The 23,165-nt window shown below is 39.7% G+C and overlaps 1 protein-coding gene across 2 annotated transcripts; it reads right to left on the bottom strand.

Moving 5' to 3' along the window:
- Positions 1 to 4,344: 4,344 nt before the first annotated feature.
- Positions 4,345 to 16,730, bottom strand: EHF (ETS homologous factor). Of its 2 annotated transcripts, XM_058026815.1 has the most exons (8): positions 16,631 to 16,730; positions 13,946 to 14,191; positions 13,566 to 13,625; positions 11,142 to 11,210; positions 10,983 to 11,051; positions 7,821 to 7,880; positions 5,240 to 5,435; positions 4,345 to 4,444 (listed from the first exon to the last, which is right to left on the bottom strand). In XM_058026815.1, exons 1-8 carry the CDS (start codon positions 16,725 to 16,727, stop codon positions 4,345 to 4,347), a joined length of 897 nt encoding a protein of 298 aa, XP_057882798.1. In that variant the 5' UTR covers positions 16,728 to 16,730. The 2 variants fall into 2 exon arrangements, with proteins under 2 accessions (XP_057882798.1, XP_057882799.1); XM_058026816.1 differs by lacking the exon at positions 10,983 to 11,051.
- Between the last annotated feature and the right edge of the window lie 6,435 nt (positions 16,731 to 23,165).

Genomic DNA, 23,165 nt, shown 5'->3' on the forward strand with positions numbered 1-23,165 from the left:
GGAAAACCAGCTGTGCTTATTTAAATCTCAGTCTGAACTTGCCTGAAATCTAGTGCCAATTCCTTTTGAAGCCTACTTTGGGACTCCCAAGTTCTTAAACTATGACCACTCTTGGGACACTGATTTTGCATGCTAAACATGGGGCTTGTACTTGGGTTCAAAATTCAAACCCATTCTCCTATTTATGTGGATATAACTGGACCCCCTTTCAAATTCCAGGTTCAAATATATACTGAACACTTCCAGAGCCACCATCCTCCAACACCCATATGCATCATTTCAATGGCAGGGGAACCACTCGCTTAAAATTCTGCACGTTTGCAGATTAGAGCACGATGATGTGGCCTGTCCTGTTGCGGTGAAGCTCCTGATTGAGATTCCAGCCCAACTCCAGATGTGCTGGCACAGCAGCAGGCTCAGCTCTGTGTGTCAGACTGGCTGCTCTGCACCACCTTGTGCTGCCAGCCCGGGACACCAGCAGGGCACCACAGGGGCTGCACCCAGCTGGCACAGCCACAGCCCCCAGACTGCAAGTGCCACAGGAGTCTGCCCTGACTTGCTTTTAACTGTAGGCATTTTCACTCTTTTTACCTCAAACTGCAGAGTGAATCAGGAGGCATGTCCCCTTTTCATAGCCACCATTTAGATGGAAAATAACATGAAGGACAGGATTTCTTCGTTTCAGCTGCTTTGACTCAGTAAAGGAAATGCTCGGTTTGAGTAATGGCATCCTTAATCAGCCTAGCCCTTGCACACACTTCAAAATACCTTGAAGTTAAATCAGTGCTGAAGTCAGGCCTTTGTTAAGTTTAGCAGCCAAACAAGAAAGGCAGTCTAGCTGTGTTGACATAATCCATTATTTCGGTGAGGCCTGTGAGACATAAAACAGGTTTGGAAACCAAGTAGCTTCACAATAGATCAAGTATTCAACATATCAGTAAATTTAAGCTATTGGATTTTGTTGTCGGTACAGCATTCCTTTCATAAATATTAAAATATTATTCAGTACTGAAAGAATTCACATCAGTCACTTCCAATCACAAGAAATAAAAAAGGGAAGATAAACGTTAATCAAATATATTCTTTCATGAGTGTTTTATTTGAATTTATATCATATTCACAAAAATAGAAACAGTCTTTAGAACCATTTTGTGAATACATTGTCTCCAAGCTGAGATTTACAATGGCAATAGTGAAATATCTAACTTGGATTTGTTTCCACACGTAGACATTGAAGACGATGCTGTGAGAAGCAAGCAGGAATTATGCAATATGCTGCAGAAAGAAACATGAAAATGTAACTAAACATTTTAATGTCTATGTAGTTCAACAGCCTACATACAGTTTCTCAGGATGTTTTTAGAGCAAGTTGCTCTAATTTTGTGCAGAAAATATTGAGAGTGCTCATGCCAACCCTTTGACGTTGTGATTTGCATCTGACTGTATAAATATAATATACTTTCCTATCTAGAGCTTTATACATACGAAAAATTATGGTACAATAAAAATCTATACACATGGTGCTACCAGTTCAGCAGCTGCTAACTTAAAGGATACATCTAAAAATATGATTGCTCAGCCTCTGAAACACAAAATAAAAGAGCAATCAGAAATGCTTTTTGTTTAAACAGCAATTTACATAAAAATTCATCTCTTCATTTTCTCCGTTTGCTTAGGTCTGGTAAAAAGACTCTCTTTGGTTGGTTGCATCTGTCCTTGGCAAGAACTGTAATTTTAAACAGTCCTTTGTGTTTGTCTTAGGCAAAGGTTTGTAAAACAGAGTAAATGTTGGCTGGCTTCTATTCCAACTTAGTGCTATTGTAGTGCTGAATGACAAGTACCTACGACACTGCAAAGTTCTGCAGGGTGGAAACAGAAACTTGCATGATTTCCATGTGCTGAAAGATGTGACAGTGGAAGACCATTTATACTGCACCCCAACGTAAACACTCTCTCAATTTATACAGAATGCTTCTAAGTACAGTTTTATCTTTCAAAACCTTTTAAAAGCAGGTTTAGCTGCTGCTCAGCAGCCAAGTGGTGACACGCATATATCGCAGGTTCATTTTATCTCCCAAGAAATTTTGTGAGAGATCAAGTAGAAATCAAATTCAAGAATTATTACAATCCATTACTATAAGATAAATGTTAACCTAAGATAGAGTACAACTGCATTGCAGATTTGTGATGGTACCACTGATCTCAGATTTTCACCCAGGGTGTGGAGGTGGTGTGAAGAGCATAGAGCAAAGGGCTACAAACAACCATCAGGTAAGAGGAAGAAATGGTCTTAGGAGCAAAGTGAAAGTGCTCTTCTTATCTGGTGGCCTGATCCTTGTTATATGAACTACAAAATTATGTTAAAGGAAGTGAAATGTAGCAAATCAAGCTAAAAAATGAAATTATTGAGTTTGCAAAAGCAAGCAAGGCTAGCACAGACAGTAAAAAAAAAAAAAGAGAGATAGACTGAGAGAAAAAAAATGCTTTGAAGTACACAGGCTTATTATTTGATTTGTAAATAAGATGAAGCTCTCTCCACCCAGGTTATGAAAAGTAAAAATTGTCATGTATGGGTAATTGATGGTGACAGCTCTCGCATACACAGTGTAGGAGGTGGTGCTATTGTTTAACGTGCCCTACATGTGTAGATAACAAGTTAGGCTCTCATGTTTGCCTACAAATTGTTGCTAAGCACTTTTTATACCCTTCATATTGATACTTCTGTTGTCTCTTGGTTTCATCTCTATTTCCTTTTAAGACAAACAAAAATAGAATATCCTGCAACCTCCAGCTGTATCTTGCTGTATTTCAAGCTAATATGGATTCAAACCCAGGGGATGCCTCAGGAAATAGATTTTGGATGGATTTAATACACTTGATTTTCTTTTTTTTACCTTTTCTTTTTTTAAATTTGGACTTCTCAGTCCCTGTTATTGTTTTCCAAATTCCAATCCCTGAAAAAGTAATTTGAAATTGATCTTGGTTTCACCTCTGTTAACATCACCAAGACAATCCTGTTTCTCGACTCCCACATCTCACGTACTCAGTGACCTGGTGAAGTGCTGCCTTCTCTAGATTTTATTTCCCTACATTCTGCATATGCTCAGTGCTGGCAGAAAGCATTTGTGAGTTGGAGAAAGGAAAAGCTGCTGATGAACTCTCAGTGTCTGCATAGTGCTGCTAGAGGTGAACCCAAAATACTGACCCAGATCTGAATGCCCCTAAAATTTCAGTGTCTTTATGTTAATGGGGTTTTTCCTCCAAGAATCCCAAGCACAAATGACAAATATAAGTGTAGTATAGAGTTAGACTTGAGGAAAGCAGAGGGAACTAATATTTTTCACACAGTTTAGCTTTGCATTTCTCAAAGGTTTTTTGAAAGTATCTGTCCAAGTGAGACTTGACCTTCCAGGAGGATCACAGCTGGGGAGACTGCTTCCTCATGCCAAGGGATTAATAAAGGTTCTGCTTGCCCACCTCCTCACTGCTCTATATGGCACAGATTTGAAAGCTTTAATTAGAAGTGCAAGAGGGTGAGAGGATTATTAACATTCCTACTGGGAAACCAGTGCCTTTTAATAAGTTTTCCCAGTCAGAAAACAATCTTCCTTCAACAGCTTTTGGTCCCCAAGATCAACACTCTTCCAGCAGTTCAGGAGGTTAGGGAGGACACTGAGTATCAGGTAAGGTCTGGTCCTAAATGTCTGCCCACGAAAAAAGGTCTCAGGGGTGGAGGTAGAATGGGCTCTCCAAATAAATGCTGACAGCCAGCTGTTCTTGTGGCTGGGATAAGCCAGCTGAAGAGGAACCCGCTGTCTAATTTGAGAAAAGCAGCTGAAAGCCAGCAAAGTATTAAAACACTCAGAAATCAGAGGCGGGAAGGAACAAGTGGTATTGGCCAAGGAAAGCTATAAACCATCTGACTATGGAAGAAGGCTACTTGGCTCAGAGATGCTTTACTGTTTCCTCCACTTATTGTTGCCTTCCAAAGTGGATTATCATACTCCCTAAATGCCCTAATATTTAGCTCCTTCCCTTTCTTTATATGACTCATAAATCACATTATGCCTGTATGATTTAAAAAAAAAAAAAGAGGAAAACTTCACAAGAAGGGAAAAATAATCATAATTCTATAATGTTAACTTATATCACAGAAAACTGTGTACATTTTTTCCCCATACAGGACATACTTCAAATAAAATAATTTTAACACCAATAATGATAATGTTCTTTCTTCCCGACAGAAGTAGAATTGTTTTCTCACCCCAGTTTGATACATAAATATAAGAAAATAGTCTTTGAATATTTACATCCACGTGTTTTAAATGTTATTTCTTAATATATTTAATTTTCATTTTCTCTCCAACCACGGGCATTCTTTCCAAATTTATATACTAATCTCCGACCATCCACACGCTCAAGGATTTCTCTTTTGTAATAGTATCTGTTAAAATAAAAACAGAAAAAGATATAAGAGTAAATTCACCTGTGGTACTAAAAGGCCACTGCCAACTAGACAATTCCTTAGACTAGCTTAAAAAGTCTTGATTTTCTATTGAGATATATATATAATATCTAAGATCATTATAACTGAATGACGGAGAAGGAAAAATTGATGTTTTCTTTTTCCTTTATATTAATTAGCTTCTGAGTTTGAATTTCACTGTGTTTCAGGTCAAAGCATATTGCTGTATTTATCACACATTCTTATGAGATTTCACAGGGTTTTTTTCCAGATAAGCCAGGATCTGAAAATCAGACCAAAAAAGAACCTCATCACCCTTTTAAAAATATATTTTGAAGTTTCAGAGATTATGAAAAAATTCTCAAAATGTTGAATTAAAGAGGAAAAAAAATCCTAACACCAATTTTAAGACAATGGATGGTGGGTTATACCTAGTTTCTGAATGTTGCTGGAAATACCAAGTTCTCCAGCCATTACTGGGCCATTTAAACATTCTCAGGTTTCTGCAACCAGATTCCCTTCCTACGTTGGTTGTCTGGATGGAGCCAAACAGAATTTACATATCTATAAGCAATTATTTGTGTTTTATATATCATATATTTTACAGAAACAGGAGAAGAAAAGAACATCATGCTACAGTCTCAAAACTGGTGTAAGAGACTGTCAAAGAAAGCAACTTTTGCTGTTGAGAAATCATTTTTAAAAGTCAGACAAATCCTCCATCCAGCTGGTCTGTGTACGTGCCACAGTCTTCCTCAGCAACATGCAGCTCACCTCATAGCCCGGCTGAGTTTCTCGTAAGTCATGCTGCTGTTGTTTTTCTTCTTTCCCCACAGCTGAGCCACAGCTTCAGATTTTAAAAATCTGAAGACACCTTCTGACCGGTCTTCCCACTTGATTAATCCTGGGTTTTTCTCAGGATTGAGAAGAATATCTCGAATAAATTCCCAAAGATGAGTTCCTCGAGGGTCTGAAAAAGGAAAGAGGGCAGGAAGGAGTGTCTCCAGAGCTCTCTGGGCTATGCTTGCAATTTTTATGTCATCTACAGAGGGTGAAAACTCAGGCCATAGTTTCTGGAGCACAGGACCCCCACCTCAGAGATATACAGGTGAAAAACACTGGCAGCCTTTCGACTGAAGCACTGGCCTCAGGCAGGCAGGCAGGAGCCCCAGCAACCAGGGGAAGCAGAGTCCAAACCTCCCACTGCTTCCTTCTGCCTTTGGCACTGTTTCTGCCCTAAAGAGAACATGTTTAAGCCTTCCCCTCATCTCATTTGCCCATTTCTCCTGATCTCTGTCTACAGCACAGCATGTAACCTGATATTATTGTGTGGCACATGAAACAGCTGAGATTACTGCGAAGAAGGCACGGAACCTCCTTGCATTTAAAAGACAGACAGAAGGCACAAGAGGTGAACTGCCATTCTGCATGAATAAGTAAGTAAGAAGGTGTAGAGTGGATAGAAAGACACTGACAAAACTGGCCAGCCAAAACTGTGTCTAAAAAAGAAACCAAAAATTTTGACCATGGTGTAGAAAAGACAAAAACAGATCTCCAAGTTCAACAGGTAGATCTCTCAGTTTAATCACAAATACATTTTACAGTTACTATAAAGATAGCACCAGAAAGTCCAGGTCAAAAAAAATTAAATAAATCCATCAAGTCAGATGAAGTAGTTTACAAATGAAGAATAACAAACGCAGTGACAAGGTGAGCCAGAGAGACAGCAGTCCTTTGGTCTGACTTCAAAAGCATGCAATTAGACCAAATTAAGAAGGAAACAAGCTAGTCAAAGATGTGAAGGTAACTTGAAAATGGTATGCAGTGCAGTATAAGTAGAATTAGATTTAAGTCAACTAATCCATTATTTTTCTTTATTATTATAATTGTTTCCTGGACCCATTAAAATGTGGTAGACTATCTGGACATCAGTAACTTATGGTCACAATATGGAGCAGTACTGAAGGAACTGGAAATGAAGAGGATTAGCCGAGACTGCCAATGTCACCTGTTTTATATGCCCAGTCTGTTACTGATGAGATGTTAGAATCACAGAATATCTCAAGTTGAAAAGGACCTATAAAAATTACCAAGTCTTACTCCCTGCTCCTTGAAGGACATCCCAGAACTAAACGATATGACTAAGAGCATTGTTGAGACACTCCTTGAACTCTGTCAGTCTTGGTGCTGTGATTGCTTTCCTGGGGAGCCTGTTCCAGTGCTTGACCACCTTCTGGGTGAAGAACCTTCTCTGTCATGCAGTCTAAACTTTCCCTGGCACACCTTCACTCCATTTCCTCGTGTCCTATTACTGGTCACTAGACAGAGGAGATCAGCACCTCCAGCTCCACTGCCCTTCCTGAGGAAGCTGGAGACTGGGATATGTCAACCTTCAGCCTTCTCCCAGCTGAACAGGCTGACAGACCTCAGTTCTTCTCAGGACTTTCTTCAGACCAGTCCTGTCTAATCCTTTCATGAACAACCTTATTATAAACACACACACACAAAAAAATCCCGACGACCCAGATATCTGTGTACAGATATAAAGTTCAGGAGTTCTGCTGGGGCAAAGCGACAGAACAAGAGTAAGAAGAGTCAGGAAGAGGCATAATCTGGAGGTCATATTGAAAAAGGATGAACACAAATACCACAAAATGCAGTGAAAGACCAATACTAAGCTTTCCTATTATAATCGGGGAAATAAATAGGATGGAAAAGACACACATAGGATATTTTCAGCATCAAAACATCCTGGTAAAGTACGTAAATGGAACTATGTACAGAAATCACAATTATGGTATCTTGTCTTCAGAGTCAGGTTGAATAAAAACTCACAGAAAATGTAGGTGAGGGGAGCAGAGAGACTGTCATATCAGGGGATAAGAAGGTGGCAAGACTGAGGCACAGGTGCCTTGTGATGTCGTGCGTGAGAAGTTCTGCAAGGAGATGCTGAACAGGGTCTGTGGTGTGTGCTGCACCTGGCAGGCACAGGCACCAGCATGACTGTGCCCACGCACAGGCCCTTCTGATTAAATCCTGGGTCTTCCTCATCATTCCTTTACTCCACTCCACCAGCCCAGCTCAATACAGGGCAGAGGAAGCTGGTTTCTGGTTGCTTCCCCATAGGCCCTCACTGATAAAACAATTTGAAAAGTTTAACAATATGGAGTCCAAAAATGAGGTAAACAAGCAGCACTAGATAGTCAGATCCTTTCAGAATTCATTCACAATAATGATTTAACAAGTTTTGCGTTCAAAATGCTTCCTCTTCCCTCCCAAACAGGATCTGATTTTCATTTGTTTCTTTTTCCTTCAATCAACTAACCAACCCTTATAAGCATGGATGTTGACTTACTGTGCTTCTTGGTGTGGGACTTTGGGGTATGATCTTGCGATTTTTTTGCATCTGAAGAGTCTGTAGAGAAGGAAAATGAAGCCTATTTGTAAATTTGATTAAAGGCTTTCCATTGACTAGCAGGTTGAAAGAAATAAAACCACAAAAAAGAACAAATATCTCCTCTAAAGATAATCACTTTTCGGAAGGTAATCTAAGTGAGGAGGGAGAGTTTTGTTTTCTGTACTATATGTTAATCAGCACACTTCTCAAAGAGACCACTGATGAATAAAGAATGAATGCAGAGGTAAACATGTGGCTTTTGAAAGCTAAATTTGATTAACAAATACATCACCTCATATTGTGTGTGAGAGAGAGAAAAATAGGATGATCACATCTGTAAAAGGAATCCTGAATTGTCCCATTATCTTAGTCTTTGCTGAAGCACGTATCTTTGGGGGCTTATTTGTTTCTGAAGAGATGATCTAATGGGAAATGTATGTGCTGGTACCAATGCACAGAACACCCACCTGACTAAAACATAATGAACTGGCAAAGCGCTGTTGTTTAGGGGGGCAGGGTGGGGGAAAGGGGCTGCGCTGGTAGGAGTTTTTGGCAGCAGGACAAGCATATATTTCTCTGTGGCTCAGAGCCATAGGAACAAGCCATTTCTCATCAATGGTACTTTATCACCTGCAGCCAGCCAGAGGAGAAATAGGATTTCTGGCACAAGCATTTCTTCAGAAATGAAAAAAAAAATAAGTTCCGCCTGTTCATGACTGTAACCTACCTTGCAGTCTGCACGTTCAACCCTCCCGCCCCCAAACCACCGCAGCCTGGCTCTGCTCTTGTACTTAATGAATAGCTTTCATCTGATTGCTCTAAGTCTCACAAAATCTGTGGGATAGACCTGAGAGGGAGCCCCTTCTGTGTTTGCTTTTCAGCATACCTTGTCCCTGAATCCCATAAAGCAAAGCTTAAGGTCCCACGCATGTTTTCCCAGCTTCTATGAATGCACAATTATCATACTTTTCATGGAAACCAGGCATTTGCATGGGAAAATGACTCACAGGAAATATTTATTTGCATAGAAACTTGTCGGATTTGCACAAGCTACTGCAGTAACTGCATGTGAAAAGGTAGATGCAAAGTTATTCACACACTTGCTTTATTCATACATAACTGGAAACATAAGCTGAACAAGACCGTGGGGATAGGCCTAACCTCTGCTATTCTAAGTCTGATAAATTACTGTCCTTGACCCCCAAGCAGCAAACGTGCTCTGAGTAATTTTGCCTTCCCACTCTCAAAGAGCAGGAACTAGCCTGAACCTCACTCAGTTTGGAGGGGGGTGTGGTATGGGGGAAGTAAGATGAGGCTTATTTCACTGCCTTTCCTCAGATTATTATTCCCCATATGTTATTAAAAGCCTGTGGGAACTCCAGGTAACGACTGCAGGACCCAGTTCTTTATTTGCCCTCATATAAATCCTTCTCATTTTAAAATCCCACAATTCGCTTGCAAATGTTTGTTATGCTCCACTTAGCTGGAAATTTATTCTTGGAAGTTCAGCTGCCTTCTGCCTAGCCAGTGATTTATTCTGGATTTCAGCTGTGTAAATAGCCTCCTGCTCTGCCACAGCTCTTACGTGGAGACTGGTTTCAAACATGCCATGTTAGGAGGCTGGGGCCTGACAGATGAAAAGAGTTATGATGCAGTTTCAACAAAGCCGTCTTGCAAAACTTTTGACAAAAGGTTACACATTATTTGCATATGATTCAGGAATGAGCCATTTTTTTACGGGATATACAAATTTAGTTTTTACAGGAGGCTGTGCCCTTGGCGTGCCACCCTAGCTCTAGGCTTAAGCAGTCAGCAGATAAACACACCGTGCCGGGATCTGGACAGGTCCCCAGCCCTGTCAGAGAGCCCTGAAATCCTGGTAGCCATCTTGTGAGAGTGGGTGGAGGTGGTGGAGAAAGATAGGCTGTTTGGTTGGGGATTTTTAAGGTTTGGTGGTTTTCTTATTCTGGTCAAGTTTTCTCCCTCTGACCTTTTTTTTTTCTGGGGGGGGGGGGGAGGTGTTGGGTTTTTTTTTGTTTTGGTTTGGGTTTTGGGGTTTTTTTTGTTGGTGGTTTTTGTTGTTTTGTGTTTTTATTGTTGGTAATTCTGTTAATTTGTTACTTTTTTTTGTTAATTTAATTAATGCATCTGAGTGCATTGGTTTAAACTGTATGTCACTTGACCAGTCCAGCTCAGGAGGCTGGAGGAGCAGGGGACGGCAGGTACAGGGGCTGGGGCCATGGCACATGCAGAAGCACAGGGCTGTCCCCAGAGCAAGGCTGGACTACAGCAACACACTCTCCTTTCTCCTCCCAGGACCTCCAGCGCCTTCTCCCTCAGATCTCTGCTTAACAGCCTCCTAAGAAGAACCTGCCTTCCCTCCCCGCTTTCTCGCTCCCCTGCCACCTCTGCTTTATTCTTTCCCCACTGCCTCGCTCTCCCGCCTCCATGCTGGTCCCAGGACAGGGCCCACAGGGCCTTCACCACGTGTGATCAGACTGCACTTTGGCCAGGCACAGCTTTGCTGTGTCTCCTGCCCTTCAGCAGGCAGATTTGAGCTCTCCCTCACGGAAGGCAGGGGGTTCAGCGAGCAGCCCGTGTCAGCCCAGAGAGGCTGCAGCACAAGCCTTGCGCCAGCTCGTTCGGGCACAGGGCTCGGTGCCTGCCCTGCAGCTGCCCCAGGCCAAGCCCAGCCCGGCCCCAAAGCCAGCAGCCTGCTCAGCATGAATCACGGGCTCACCGGGAGCACGGCCGCTTTGGGGAGGAATGGGGCACTTGTTTGCCCCGTGTGCTGCACCTCAGAAAAGCGTGGTGTAGCTGGAATGTCTTGTATCTCTGACACTAATGTTTACCTCTTTGACTCAGTCACTTTAAAAGATATGTGGAGATTACAGATTATTTGATCATCTTCCTCTTGACAGAGAGAAGACAGAAGCATTTCTTTAAAGAAAGCTATTGTAATAATGACAGCTAATAAATCTGTCAGAATCATCATTGCTTGGTTTAAAATTACTAGAGGCTCAGATGCAATCCTACAACAGAAGAGCACAGAGACTATTACATGTCGGTAGCTCTGGGACAAGTGACAAACAATTAAAAATATAATTACAAGTTTCTTACCAGAAGATTGGTGACTAGGTGTCATCATGGAAATCTGAGCACGACAGAATGTTTTACTGTCCAATAACTCTGGGAATTAAAAAGAAGACGTTTAAACTAATAGCCTCAGACATCAATAAAGCCATCTCAGAATACATCAAGTATTGTGATGTTAGTTACCTACTGTGCTACCATAGCCACTGTCATAAAGATAATTCTCTTCTTTCCAGGATACCATTAATGATGGATCTGAAGGTAAAGGACCAAAAAGAAAATGAGATCACCAAAAGAACATTTTTCAGCACAGGGGTAAATATTGAGCACTGAAAGAATTTAAAATGTGAAAAAAAGAAGGAAAAAAAAAAGCCATCAAGAGAACCAAGAAGTGAAGGGGCTGTGTACAAAATTATTTCCTTTCATTCAAATTATGCATGGAGTTTTGCATATTCAGACAAATGCATTTACACAAAGCACTGACTTTTAGAAATAATGTATTACGCTCTTCCTTTTCCTGACTAGTATGTCATTTATGCCTGGCCTTGGAGGAGGTTTCCTATGCCAGATCAACTCTAATTCTACCCAATCCAGTCCTGAATTCTCAGCCCCTGATGATTATGACAGTGCGCTGGAGCCACAGAGATGAAAGTGTTTTCAAATATCTAGTAAAAAAGAAGGATGCTTATGATGAGTATTTATTTCTACAATGGTAGAACTCGAAAGTCCTCTCTGAAACACAGCTTATTGTTTAAGCACATAGTGAGAAACATCAAAGCCTAATCCTAGATGAAGGGCCATTTTATTCCAGGCACACTATGTCCCCATCCTTAACCTAAAAACCACCTTCATGATTAAAGAGGAATAATTTTTAGTGACCTGGTCACATGGATCAATATAAGCAGAACGGAAGTATTGTCTTTATGACCTGTACGCTGGTCTGGAAATTACTTCCTTCACAGTGCATGTTTAAGGTTAGAAGCCTTAAAAATCTCTTTTTCTTTTGAAACTAGGTCAGAAGGGATGAGATAGAAGGTTCAAATCTAGGTTAAACCTAATTTTTTTCATGTTCATATAAATGAAATCAAAAACCCCAAAATGAATTACAGCTAAATAATCATGTTTGGCCAAGTTACCACTTATGACATAGGAATTTAGCAGGCATGCTAACTAATAGCTGCATGTTTGGGCACCCAGAGCTTGCGTTCCTACAATAGCACACACCCTTTGCTTGCTTGGACACCTGATCTGCCTAATGTTGCCTCTGAAAACAGGCCTTACACAGCCAGAACATGGGGAAAGTGTTCACCTTTGTTCATTTTTCCCTTTTTCAGTACCCATGTCTTTGCAGCTGTGATGATTTACTGGAGTGAGCCGGGCTTCCCCTCAAAACCACCAGCCCTGTCCCTGCTGCCTCACAAGATGTAACTTTCCCAGCAGCTCTAATCCACAATTCCTGCTCTCTCACATGCAGAAACTTAACCCACTCCAACTGGCCATGGTTGGCACCACCAGAGGCCCACCAGGCCATTCCTGATTCAGCACATCCAGGAGAACCACCCGTCAGTTAGTCCTTTCCAAGATGGGCAGCTGAGGCGCTTTGCCTCATCTCTGGTAGGAGGAGGAAATAATATCATACCAGGATCTCATAAATCAGGACTTAAAGGATTACTGGAGTTACTTCTATGGAAAGCAGCAAGGCTGCCTCATGCACATCTCCCACAGCAGGAGTGGATTGCAGATTGCAATCCTTGTCTGCTGCAAGGAGAATGTGGAGAGGCTGGGCTCCAACAGGTTAAGTGGATAAACAGGCTGACAGTATTTGTTGGAGACACCACATGCAACAGATCAGTATTTTTTCTGCCAGCAGATATCAAAACGTGGCTCATGGGCACACCATACAAAGAGGCTGGGACTAGTGGGATAGAGAGTGTGGATATGGACAGGCATGATCTGGCAAAGGAACAAGGCAAATAATTGTGCCTGAAGAGGACGGTTGAATCAAGCTCAAGCTCTTTTCTCAGTTGAACAAAACCCTGAGAGGAAAGGGATCTAGCTATAAACACAATCAGAAAGAACTGCAATAGCAAAACTCAGATTTGATCAAACCGAACTACTGCCTGAATTTCAGTTTCATTGAAACCTGTGAAGAAAATGTAACATTTAAAATGTAACATTTTGTTTTCTCTCCCAGCTGGTTTTTGGAAATCTCCTTGTGTTTTAAACATTACAGCACTTCACAACAACATATTTGTTCTTCCTTTATTTCTTCCTTTGTTTTTAATGGAGCAGATTGTTAAAATAGTTGTTTTGAAATCTTTTGAATGAAGTGTAGAATGAAGTTCTCCACAAAGCTGCTTCCATGGAGCACCTCAAATTATTCCAACATGGAACATCAGTGTAGACTGCTGATACTGCAGAGGTCTCCCAGGAAAAGTGGCCACATGCATGTGGTATTACCTGCAACTTCAGAAGTAGGCACGGACTGACTGACATCTTCTTTAATTCTGCATGATACACTTTCCGTTTTATTTAATGCCACTTTGATTTGTCTCCCTTGGAAGAGGGATCTCCTCTTTTCAAAGGACAATTTACCCAACTGCTACTCACCTGTTTGCTCTGTCTTCACAATGACATTATGAGATTGGTACATGTCACTTCCACACTGACCTGCAAGAAAGCAAATTGGCAGATGGGAAGTATGAGAATGAGCATAGAGAAATCAAATGTATTAGCTCCAAGCAGCAACTTTTACACTTGAGCCAGAGGGCTGATTTTGGAGTAGAAAACATTCCCCCTCTTCTTCATCCTTCAGATTTCATCCTTAAGTCATATCCAAGAAATTTAGCAATACCATAAATGTGCTATAAGCAGAATAACAAACATAGCAAGTATAATCTGCCAGGCAGGCTTCTGGGGAACATAAATGACTTCTGAAGATCTCAGAATTCAGACTAATGTACACATGTCTCTCTCTAGTATTTATTTACCATTCCATTTTAGGTGCTGGAGGTTGCTGTAAAGCAGTTGTCCTGCTGTCCCAGCTGCCTGAGTGAATTCCTGCAGGCTCATACTACACAGATGTTCCCCATTGATATCAAACTCCTGGAAAGGTATGCAGTTGGCATCCAGTTGGTTGGTATCAAGGAGGTGCTGCAGCCACTCCCAGACTTGAAACTTAGTCCAGTACTGTGGGTGTATTTCGTGCCACTGGGTTCCATAGAAGCTACTGGATACTGGAAAAGAAAAAAAATATATTTACTGCCTCTGATAGCATAATAGTCATCAACAATAAGATCTACAGCCAAATTGCATGTCTTGGAAGTCTGCAGATCTAGATGCTTTTCTCAGGCCTTAAGATTATCTCAGTAGCTATTGCTGGAGAAGATATTGTGGGGGTTTTGGCGTCAGTTTTCCAACTAAAAAATGGGCATTATTTCATTACACACTTCTTGGCTCATTGATTTGCAGGAATTAACTTATTAATGTTGGCTAAATACACCAAAGTTCTCTGAGGGAAGATACTTTACAGAAATACTGTTGAAAAGGGATGTGTTGGAAAATTACTTTATTGCATCAGAAAATTATGGAAAAGCCTTGCAAAACTCTCATAAGGAGACGTGGAAACTTTTTTTGAGTAAGAACTTAGTAGGGGCTAAATATTAATTACGGGGTTAGGAAAAAAAGTTAAAAGCACTCTCATACTGTTCCACAGTAAAAGCGTATCAGTGTGGGCCATGGTTCCACAACAGAGTTGGCAATCTGATGGTGCAGATTATTGCCGTAGTCATGTAAGGTGGTTTCTGAATGTAGTTATAAAACTAATTTTTAGCTATGAAAGCTGCCTAATTTTCTTGTTAGAATGTCTGAGTCTTTTCTTGGCAATCTCCTTAACTGCTCTCAGTTGTATGTCATTGCACGACAGTAATTTGCATGTGCAAATGGAAGAAATTCTACATGGGACAGGATTATTATGTAAGATAAGAGCAAAGGCAGGATTGCTTTGGTCTGTCCTTACAGAGTTCACTGCAATTTATTCCCTGGGAAAGGAGGAAAATGGACTATGCCAGACTGAGGCGACAGTGAGATAAAATGTTCACAAGTGCAAGAAGGGTTTAAGGCTGAGGGAATGAGAGATTACAGAGGGAGGAGAGACTGCCACGGCCTAGCTCTGCAAGGACCTTGCTCCAGGATATGGCACCAGTCTGTTCCCAGTCTCCTCTAGAATAAAAATAACCGCACAGTGAGAAACACTGACAGCAGTGGATATTGCCAGAGGACCACAAGCACCAGAATTGCCACATTTTAGGAAATCACCTTAACTCAGGTGCACTAGACCTCAGGCTTCTTCAGCTGAGGTACAGGACACAGTTTCCAGGTAACACAGAAACAATACCCACAGTTATTTAGCTTTCTTTATCAACATTAGCCAACAAGGCATGTGTAAGTAACTTAGGGAGTTTGCAGGACTGTTCCTCATCCTACTATTGAAGGATGTGGGGAATGAGTGTGGAAATTATTTAAAATGTGGTATGTCAGAGAAAAAAGGTATGCTGGAGCTGTCATATATCCCCTGAAAAGGAGATTGATTTGTATTCTTATCACTTCAGAAGAGCAAAGTGATTCCAAAGGCCATGAGAATCCTAATGTTAGCAAAGATACTTTCGTGAGATAAGAAAGCAGCTTAGGTAAAAGTTTAGTGGTGAGATACTGGGCAGGCTGGTCTGAGCTTTGAGATTCCTGTCCCTCTAAAACATAAGTGAATCCTGAGGAGTTTCACCCTGCAACTTGGATATAGACCCCCACCATTTGCCTCCACAAAATCCTATGGAAGAGTGAAACTCAGACGTTACTTTTTTTGTGTATGACACTGTTATAGAAAAACAAGCAAATTTATTAAGCACATGTTGATGTATTCCTGTGTATTTAGAAATTACACAGCAAAAAGAATAAGCATTTCATTAAATGGGAACTTTATTTGTAAGGTTTGTTGTAGTATTATTTGGATCAGAAGAACAAGAGTGGCATATGACTGTCCGCTTAGATTTTAAGTTTTACCTGTCCATTGAACAATGAAAAGAATTCTAAAATTATGTCAAGCACCTATAGAGATGCAGGTTTATATATTTTTTATACTGAGAGAATATATATGAATACATTTTTATATACCCAGATATATAATCAGAAAACAGTAAGGAGAAATAAAGAGAAAAAATCACAAGCCACAAGCTACCTAGTGCTCTAATGCCAGTCTAATTAAAAAGCTATCTAGAAATTTGAATTGAAAAAGCAAATACAGAAAAGGAGTAAAAATATTATTCCCCTGGAAAGCCAGAGGGATGATTAGCATTAAACAGTAATGTTGGTTCAGAGGAAGCACGAGGGGTAAAGGTATGAGAGAAAGAATTCTGGACTGAGAGAGAACTGGCATTTTCAACACCATTAAATTTTAAGAAAGAGAGCCAGTAAGGAAATGAACAATAAACAGGTCCCTATTGTAAGTTCAGCTTTTTACAAATATAGTAACAAATGAAATTTTTTTCTTACCAGAAGTGTAACTCTGGTAAATTAGTACTACTGAAAAATAATACTTGTACATGCTTAAAGGTGTAGCAGCCCCTTTCCCCTGGCTTTATTCCCAAAAATACTGCTCAGAGCAGTTCAATTCCTCCTACCATTGCATGTGGAATATCCGTCTGTCCAAGAAGGCTGCTGGTGGAGTAGATTGCTGCTGGAATTGATACTCATCCTGCCAGCTCCTTCCAAAATCATGATCTGTAAGTGAATCAAACAGCTTGCTTAGTGAGCGGTGTCTAGTCCAAGAGGTAAATGGCAAAAAAAAAAAAAAAATCCACTGAAGGTGAAGTAAGGAGGCCAATTCCATTTGTAGAAGAAGATACAACTGAAATCAAGAACATGTTGACACAACCCCTTTTCCACTGCCACAAAATCTCCTTATGATAAACATTACCATGATTAATTTGCATACGCAAGAAGCAAGTTTCTACAGCTGCCCATCCATAAATGAATAATCTGTAATCAGAAAAGAAGCCAAATGAAAAGACAAGGCTTCTGACAGAGCAATACATGAAAACTGCCAAGCTTTGAGAAATTAAATACTAAATAGTTTTACTCTTTTTTTCTGCTTTAAAGAGAAATGTGATTTAAACAAGTTCTTCTCTTTTTTTTTTTTCTTTTTCTTGTTTTTTCTTTTAGGAAAGAGAAAGAACTTTCCAATAATTGCAAATGAAACTATACAGTAGACTACAAGCCATGCTCAGAAAATCCTTCACACAAAAGGACACCAAAGTGTTACAGGGAGGTAGACTTACAGGGAATATCTTGTCAGCTGACCCAGTTTCTTATCTGATCTGTGTCAGCAGTGTCTATAACACTTCTTGGTAACAAATATCAGAGATCATACATTTCAACTCACCAAAAAAATCAGATGGTCAAAGATCTTGTAAATGAGACAGCCATTCTTGTGGCTGTCTGTACAGAATCAATATAGTGGAGTCACAGCACCCCCAAGACCGCATTCTCTCTTTTAAGCAAACTTTCCTTTCCATGTATTTTAGCATTACCACCATGAGTAAAATTGTCCTGTACTTTTTTATACTTTAAAAACAAAAAACCTACTTGTATGACATTCTAGAAAAATGTTACATTTATCCCGTGTTTAACCATTCCAATGAAAGTATACAAAATTCCCCAGTGAGGGGTACTCTTGAAGTTTTATATTATCTTTCAGTGGTGTGAAGTTGTAAAGCTTAAAAATATATATAATAACTAAAGATATTTGTGAGGACATTGGGAAAGTAGTTTGTTAAACATTACAAAGGCTTTGGGTTGTAATTCTTATATACACAGGGGAAAAAAAAAGAAAACCAAACCCCTGTTCAAAAATATTGAAAGCCGCAAAGTCTGTAAAAACAAAACATTAGACATCAGGATGGCATGTGCATGCAACTAGACTTCACCCTAGAATTAAAAAGGTTATGAAATACAAAATAGACTTGTGAAGGGTAAGGTCACTGGTCTTGGCAGTTTATGCACTGAGGCCAGTGAAAAACATCCACTGAGAGCACATCTGTACCCCCTACAAGCTGATGCCCAGCAATCTTTTTGATAAAAGACAAGGAGTCAACAGAAACACTTACAGCCTTCGTTTTAAAGGAGCAGTCTGAAAATTACCTGGATTGGTATTTTCCTCAGTCATTTAAAATAAACCATGTAACTTAAAACTTACAAGTATCTATTTCTTCCCCCTCCTCCCTGCACCCCGCTACCCCCGATAGGTATTAGAGAGGGAAAAGGAGAGAGGTTACTGACAATTGCCTAAAAAGCCAAAGCCTTAGAAAGTTCAAGGAAGTTTATCACAGAGAATGGTGCTTTACAGTATAAAGTAGTTTAAGGCTTTTTTTTTTTGTAGATACACAGAATGGCAAAATCAAACCATGGATGATTTGTCAGTCACTTTCCACTTTTAATTCTAGCCAATCTGTGATTCAGTGAACACTAGCAAGGAGGATTTAATTTCTCATAGTAGATATATCAGGTTATAAAATATTAACAATTGAGAGAGATTGTTCTTGTGCCATTCTGGCCAAATGAAAGATGATTATCACATCAGTCAGTACATTTATACAAGTTAGAAGACTTTTTTCAGCCCTGCGTAAAGGCCAAGTGACTTAGTATTGCGAGTGAGAAGGTGTGAGGAAGAATTTGAATTCAATCTCATGATTATAAACATGTTCAGCCTATAACGCATATAAATTATATACTTGACGTGCAAGAACTTTTAAGCAATAACGTATGCTTGACAGTCAATACATACACTTCTGAGGCTATAAAGGTTGATGATGTATCAAGTTATTTCTTTAAATTTGGTTAAATCGTTAAAGACAATTAGGTATGAATGAATCAAATATTAACGAAAAAGAGCTTATTACAGTATCAAATAGAGGTGAGGTAAAATACCATCTATTCTAGGAAAACAATAAAAATTGAGGATTAGGAAAACACACTTAGAAATTTAGTTTGTTGAATTCATTTCTTTTTAAAAAATTATAATATGCAATTCATAACTTAAATTCATTGAACTGAATTCACAATTTCAGAAGCTATCTCTGAATTAATAGTACTGTGTTATGTGGTTTTGTATTCCGCAACTTCTGTAGTTTCTGGAATTCTACACAGAACTCATAACTTGTGCAAAAGGCTTACAAGTACGTCTGGGGAAGCATACACATGAACTGAAATTATTTCTGTGTAATTTAGTCCTGAAAATTCAGTTAATTTTTTCTTCTTCATAAGTAATCAGGTGAATTTCCAAACCAAAAGATCCTCTGACACTTTTATTCAGCAACTGAAGCTATGGATATTTAAATAAACCAAATCATGTGTCTTGCACAGTTTTTTCACCTTAGCAGTAACTAAAGCCAATGCACATTAGAGATCTGAAAAGAAGAACTTTGACAGCCTCTTCCTGAGATCTGGATTTTAGTTATTTTCCTATAAAATGTCCTCTCCCTGTCGCAGTCTAGCAGACAATTGTTCTTCACCGTATCCCTGAACATTAATATTATTTTCAAATAATGTCCAAGGAACCTGCTTTACAATTTAACTAATCAATCATTCCAGTTTGGGAAGCTAAATAAACTACCTCAACCTCAATAACTCAATTAATTTCTAGTATCACCTGTAGAAACAATTGTGCCTAAGAAGGAGAATTTACAATATGACATTAATCACAGAAGAAGGACTGGATTTAGCTTTAACCTAAACTTTGCCAAAGTTCTGCGTATTACTCAAGTTACAGGTTTTTTGGAGTCTTGAAAATTTTCTGGTCACCTCCTTTATCTTAATGCATGGGTGTTCCTTCTTTGGAAATCATTCTAGCACTTTGTTCAGGAGGATTATAAAGTCCTACTAACAGCTTCCACACCTTTGCTTGGAACCATACAGCATTATGCTCCACAATATTTTCTGTATGAAAACTAAACTGGGATTTTCTTGATGTCATCCTACATATGCCTTTCTTTGCTAAAAATTCATGGAAGATTAATGCTTATAGCAGTGGCTCATCCCATACTTGAAAAGATTCTGAATCAGGATATTGGAACCAGCATATTCCTCATTAGTCCAGGGCCAAATGCTCAAATCTCCCCGGCATACAGACAAACCTGGTTAAAGGGTGTGAAACCTCAAGGGGAAGGACACATAAGATGTTCAGTTTTCTTTTAATTATATTCCATGTATCAAAGTGAATTGTGGAACTAATGAAGCCTTGTTTCCTATGAATGTGTATCTTGTGGTTGGATTCTCTAGTGTCTAGTAAGATATGAGTGCTGATTGAAGTTTTTCCCACGGTTGGGGCATTCATAATATCTCATTGTCTCAAGGCAGTGAGCTCAAGCGTCACTCTTTCTTTCAGATCGAGTATTAATGGATTTTCCTTCGGTACTTGGCAGCCAGTTTTCATTAATCTTGTAAAGACTTCATATCTCTGGGACTTCTACCCCCATATCAAATTTAATTAAAATTGGTGATGAAACTCAAAAGACTGTTACAGGCCATATGTAAAAGCCAAAACACAGAATTACCAGGAAAGCCTCATTTCCTCTGGAACCTGTATTAAAAGGGTCTCTAGCTGAGCTGATATTTTGGAAAATAAAATTAAAAAACCCTTGAGATCTTTCCCTCTACTATGACATCGTACATTTTAAATGAAAGCACGGATAAAATATCATTTGAGTATATAATCACATGTATTTTTATAGACATACACACACAAACGTCTATGTCTGCATGGCAGGTGTCTGTACACACAATCCCATTCTGTTCCCCTGAAGAGGTGCTGTCTCTGGAGCTATAACACTACGCAAATAACACTTCATTCAGCCAGCACAGTTAGATATAGCTGTGCACTGGTGTTCAGCAAAATTCCTTCCAGAGAGAGTTCTATTAGAAGGGATTAATGCATTTAAAAAAAAAATCCTTCACCCATATTCATTATATCAGGTGGTATTTTAAGACCAAACCCTGAAGGCCTCTCTTAGTAAAAGCTCTCACTGAAGTCTGAAGGAGCTTTGGCTGAGCCACAGCCCAGCAAGTTGGCAGTAGAAGCAGGTCATTTGCTCTGCTCTTCTTCTCTTCCATGACCACCTGACCACTCTGAGTAAACATCAGTAATGGAAAGAGCAAGGAGCCATGGCCTGCCTGTGGAGCAAACCCAGCATTACAGAAAAACATATTTACAAATCCTTGAACCTTGAACACTATATAGTGCACTCTATGCGAATTATTTTATTGCACTACAGGTGTGCTCTGAAAATAAATTACTCTGATCCCCATTTCCACATTCAACACAATGAATCTTAACAAACATGGAAAGAGTTTCTCCTTTCCTTGAACCAGAATCTTTTGAGAACAGCTTATATTAAATGACATGAAAATTCCAAACACAGGAAAGGCGAATAAGTGGTACAGAGAAAGTGACAGAATCCTGAAGTAGGACAACCAGAGTGATTGTTCTGATATCAATTTGTATAGCTGCTCATGGACATAACTCTGAAATGAACTCAGGGGGCGTGGAAGGGGAGCCCATAAGAGAAAGGGGTCCACAGGGGAAGGGGCCCCCAGCCATTCCACCATCCCATGGTAAAGCCATGCACTCTGCTCAAAACACAACAACAACGTCTAGGGCAAAACAGTCTGAAACTACTAAGCCATGACTCCACCTGTCAGCTATGCAAAGTCTAAGAGTGACTTCTAGCTGAGACAAGCTCCTCCTGGCATGTCCAAAAGGGTGGATCTCTCTTGGCATATTTACCTATGGGATTCTTCCCCATTTTTCCCCTTTTACCATCATGGCTGAACTTCAAATGTAGATTTCACCTGGGCCTATTTTCTTTGAAGTGTGTTATGTACACAGTGAAGACACAATCCCTGCTTTTCAGGGCTTGAAGTTTAGGGAACAAGTATCTACAGAGTATGTTAAATATTTTAGATCATTAATGCATCTTGGATTACAGTCAAAGACTTACACAGTGATCTAAAATAAATAACACCAAGTGGTAATTGCAAATGAAGAGTAACAAAATCTGGATTTTTAATCCTTTTATTGAAAAATTAAAAGACTACTAAATGTAGTTTTCAAGACATGACAAAGGACATGTAGGACATAGCATGTGGACCTGTTTCACACATACGGCTGCTTCGGAAACATAAATGCCTTGTACTTGTAATGTATATGATCAATTAGCTGCTTTGCATTCCAACCAGCTATTTTACATCTCCAGTGGTGGTAAGGGCAGGCACAAACTGAATATATGAATGTTGAAAGCCTGTTTGCATGTTAGTGTGAGCTTTGGGTCTTCTGTTCTGTTTTTTTCTATTCCCTTTTATTTAATGTGCATTTACTACCAGGGCTCCAGGGTCCTAGTCTGAGCCAGTGTGGCTATACATACAGCCATGGCTGACCCAAAGATTGCCCTGTGATCTTTATCTGTCTAATTTGCAAAGGTCTCAGGTTCATGCCTGGTGTCTGTGCCAGACTCCTACATAAGGTATCATCCTTGCTCACTTTCAGATGTGACCTTTTCTGCAGTGTGTTAGCATCTCCTCTGGCCATGTAGATTCAGTTGTAGCTAGCACACTACAGGTTTCTTGTTTCCTTGTGTTTAGCTAGCACACACACTTCCTTGCTTCCTTACCTACAGTACCTACAGAGCAGAGGGAAGATTCAGAAGAAACAACTCGTCTGCAGGCTGATTATGCACAGGCATCTGTTTCACAGCAAAAAGTTCAACTTTGGACTGCTCTGCTGTGGCCTGCAAGGTACCATTCAGGTGACAGTCTATGCAGTTGACGTGTTTGATGATAACCTGAAGACTCACAACTAAGAGAACTGAAAAAGTCTTAGAAAGCTTTGAAGAAAGTTCATATGAAGAAACACTCTGATCACACTCAGTATTTGTTGTAAAACATACATAGCATTTGATGCATTTCATTTTTAGTCCATCTCACATGCCTTTGGGCCACAGTAACAAAATCTGGTTACTGAATCACATTATGACTATAAAGTTCAAGGAATCATTTTTATAAAAGCTTTACTAAATAATCTCCAAAATTTTTAGTATTCAGGATTCTGGTTTGGGTTATTTGGGCTAATCTTATTTCCTACTACAACTCTTTAAAGTGCACGAT

Source organism: Melospiza georgiana, chromosome 6 (genome assembly GCF_028018845.1).
Source record: "Melospiza georgiana isolate bMelGeo1 chromosome 6, bMelGeo1.pri, whole genome shotgun sequence".
NCBI classification, from domain to species: Eukaryota; Metazoa; Chordata; class Aves; order Passeriformes; family Passerellidae; genus Melospiza; species Melospiza georgiana.

Coding starts and splice junctions, on each gene's coding strand:
- EHF (XM_058026815.1), bottom strand. CDS start 16,727: ATGATTTTGGAAGGAGCTGGCAGGATGAGTATCAATTCCAGCAGCAAT. Junction 11,052..11,141: donor TGGCTATGGTAGCACAGTAG/GTAACTAACATC, acceptor TTTAATTCCCAG/AGTTATTGGACAGTAAAACA. Junction 7,881..10,982: donor ACCTAGTCACCAATCTTCTG/GTAAGAAACTTG, acceptor CCTTCTCTACAG/ACTCTTCAGATGCAAAAAAA.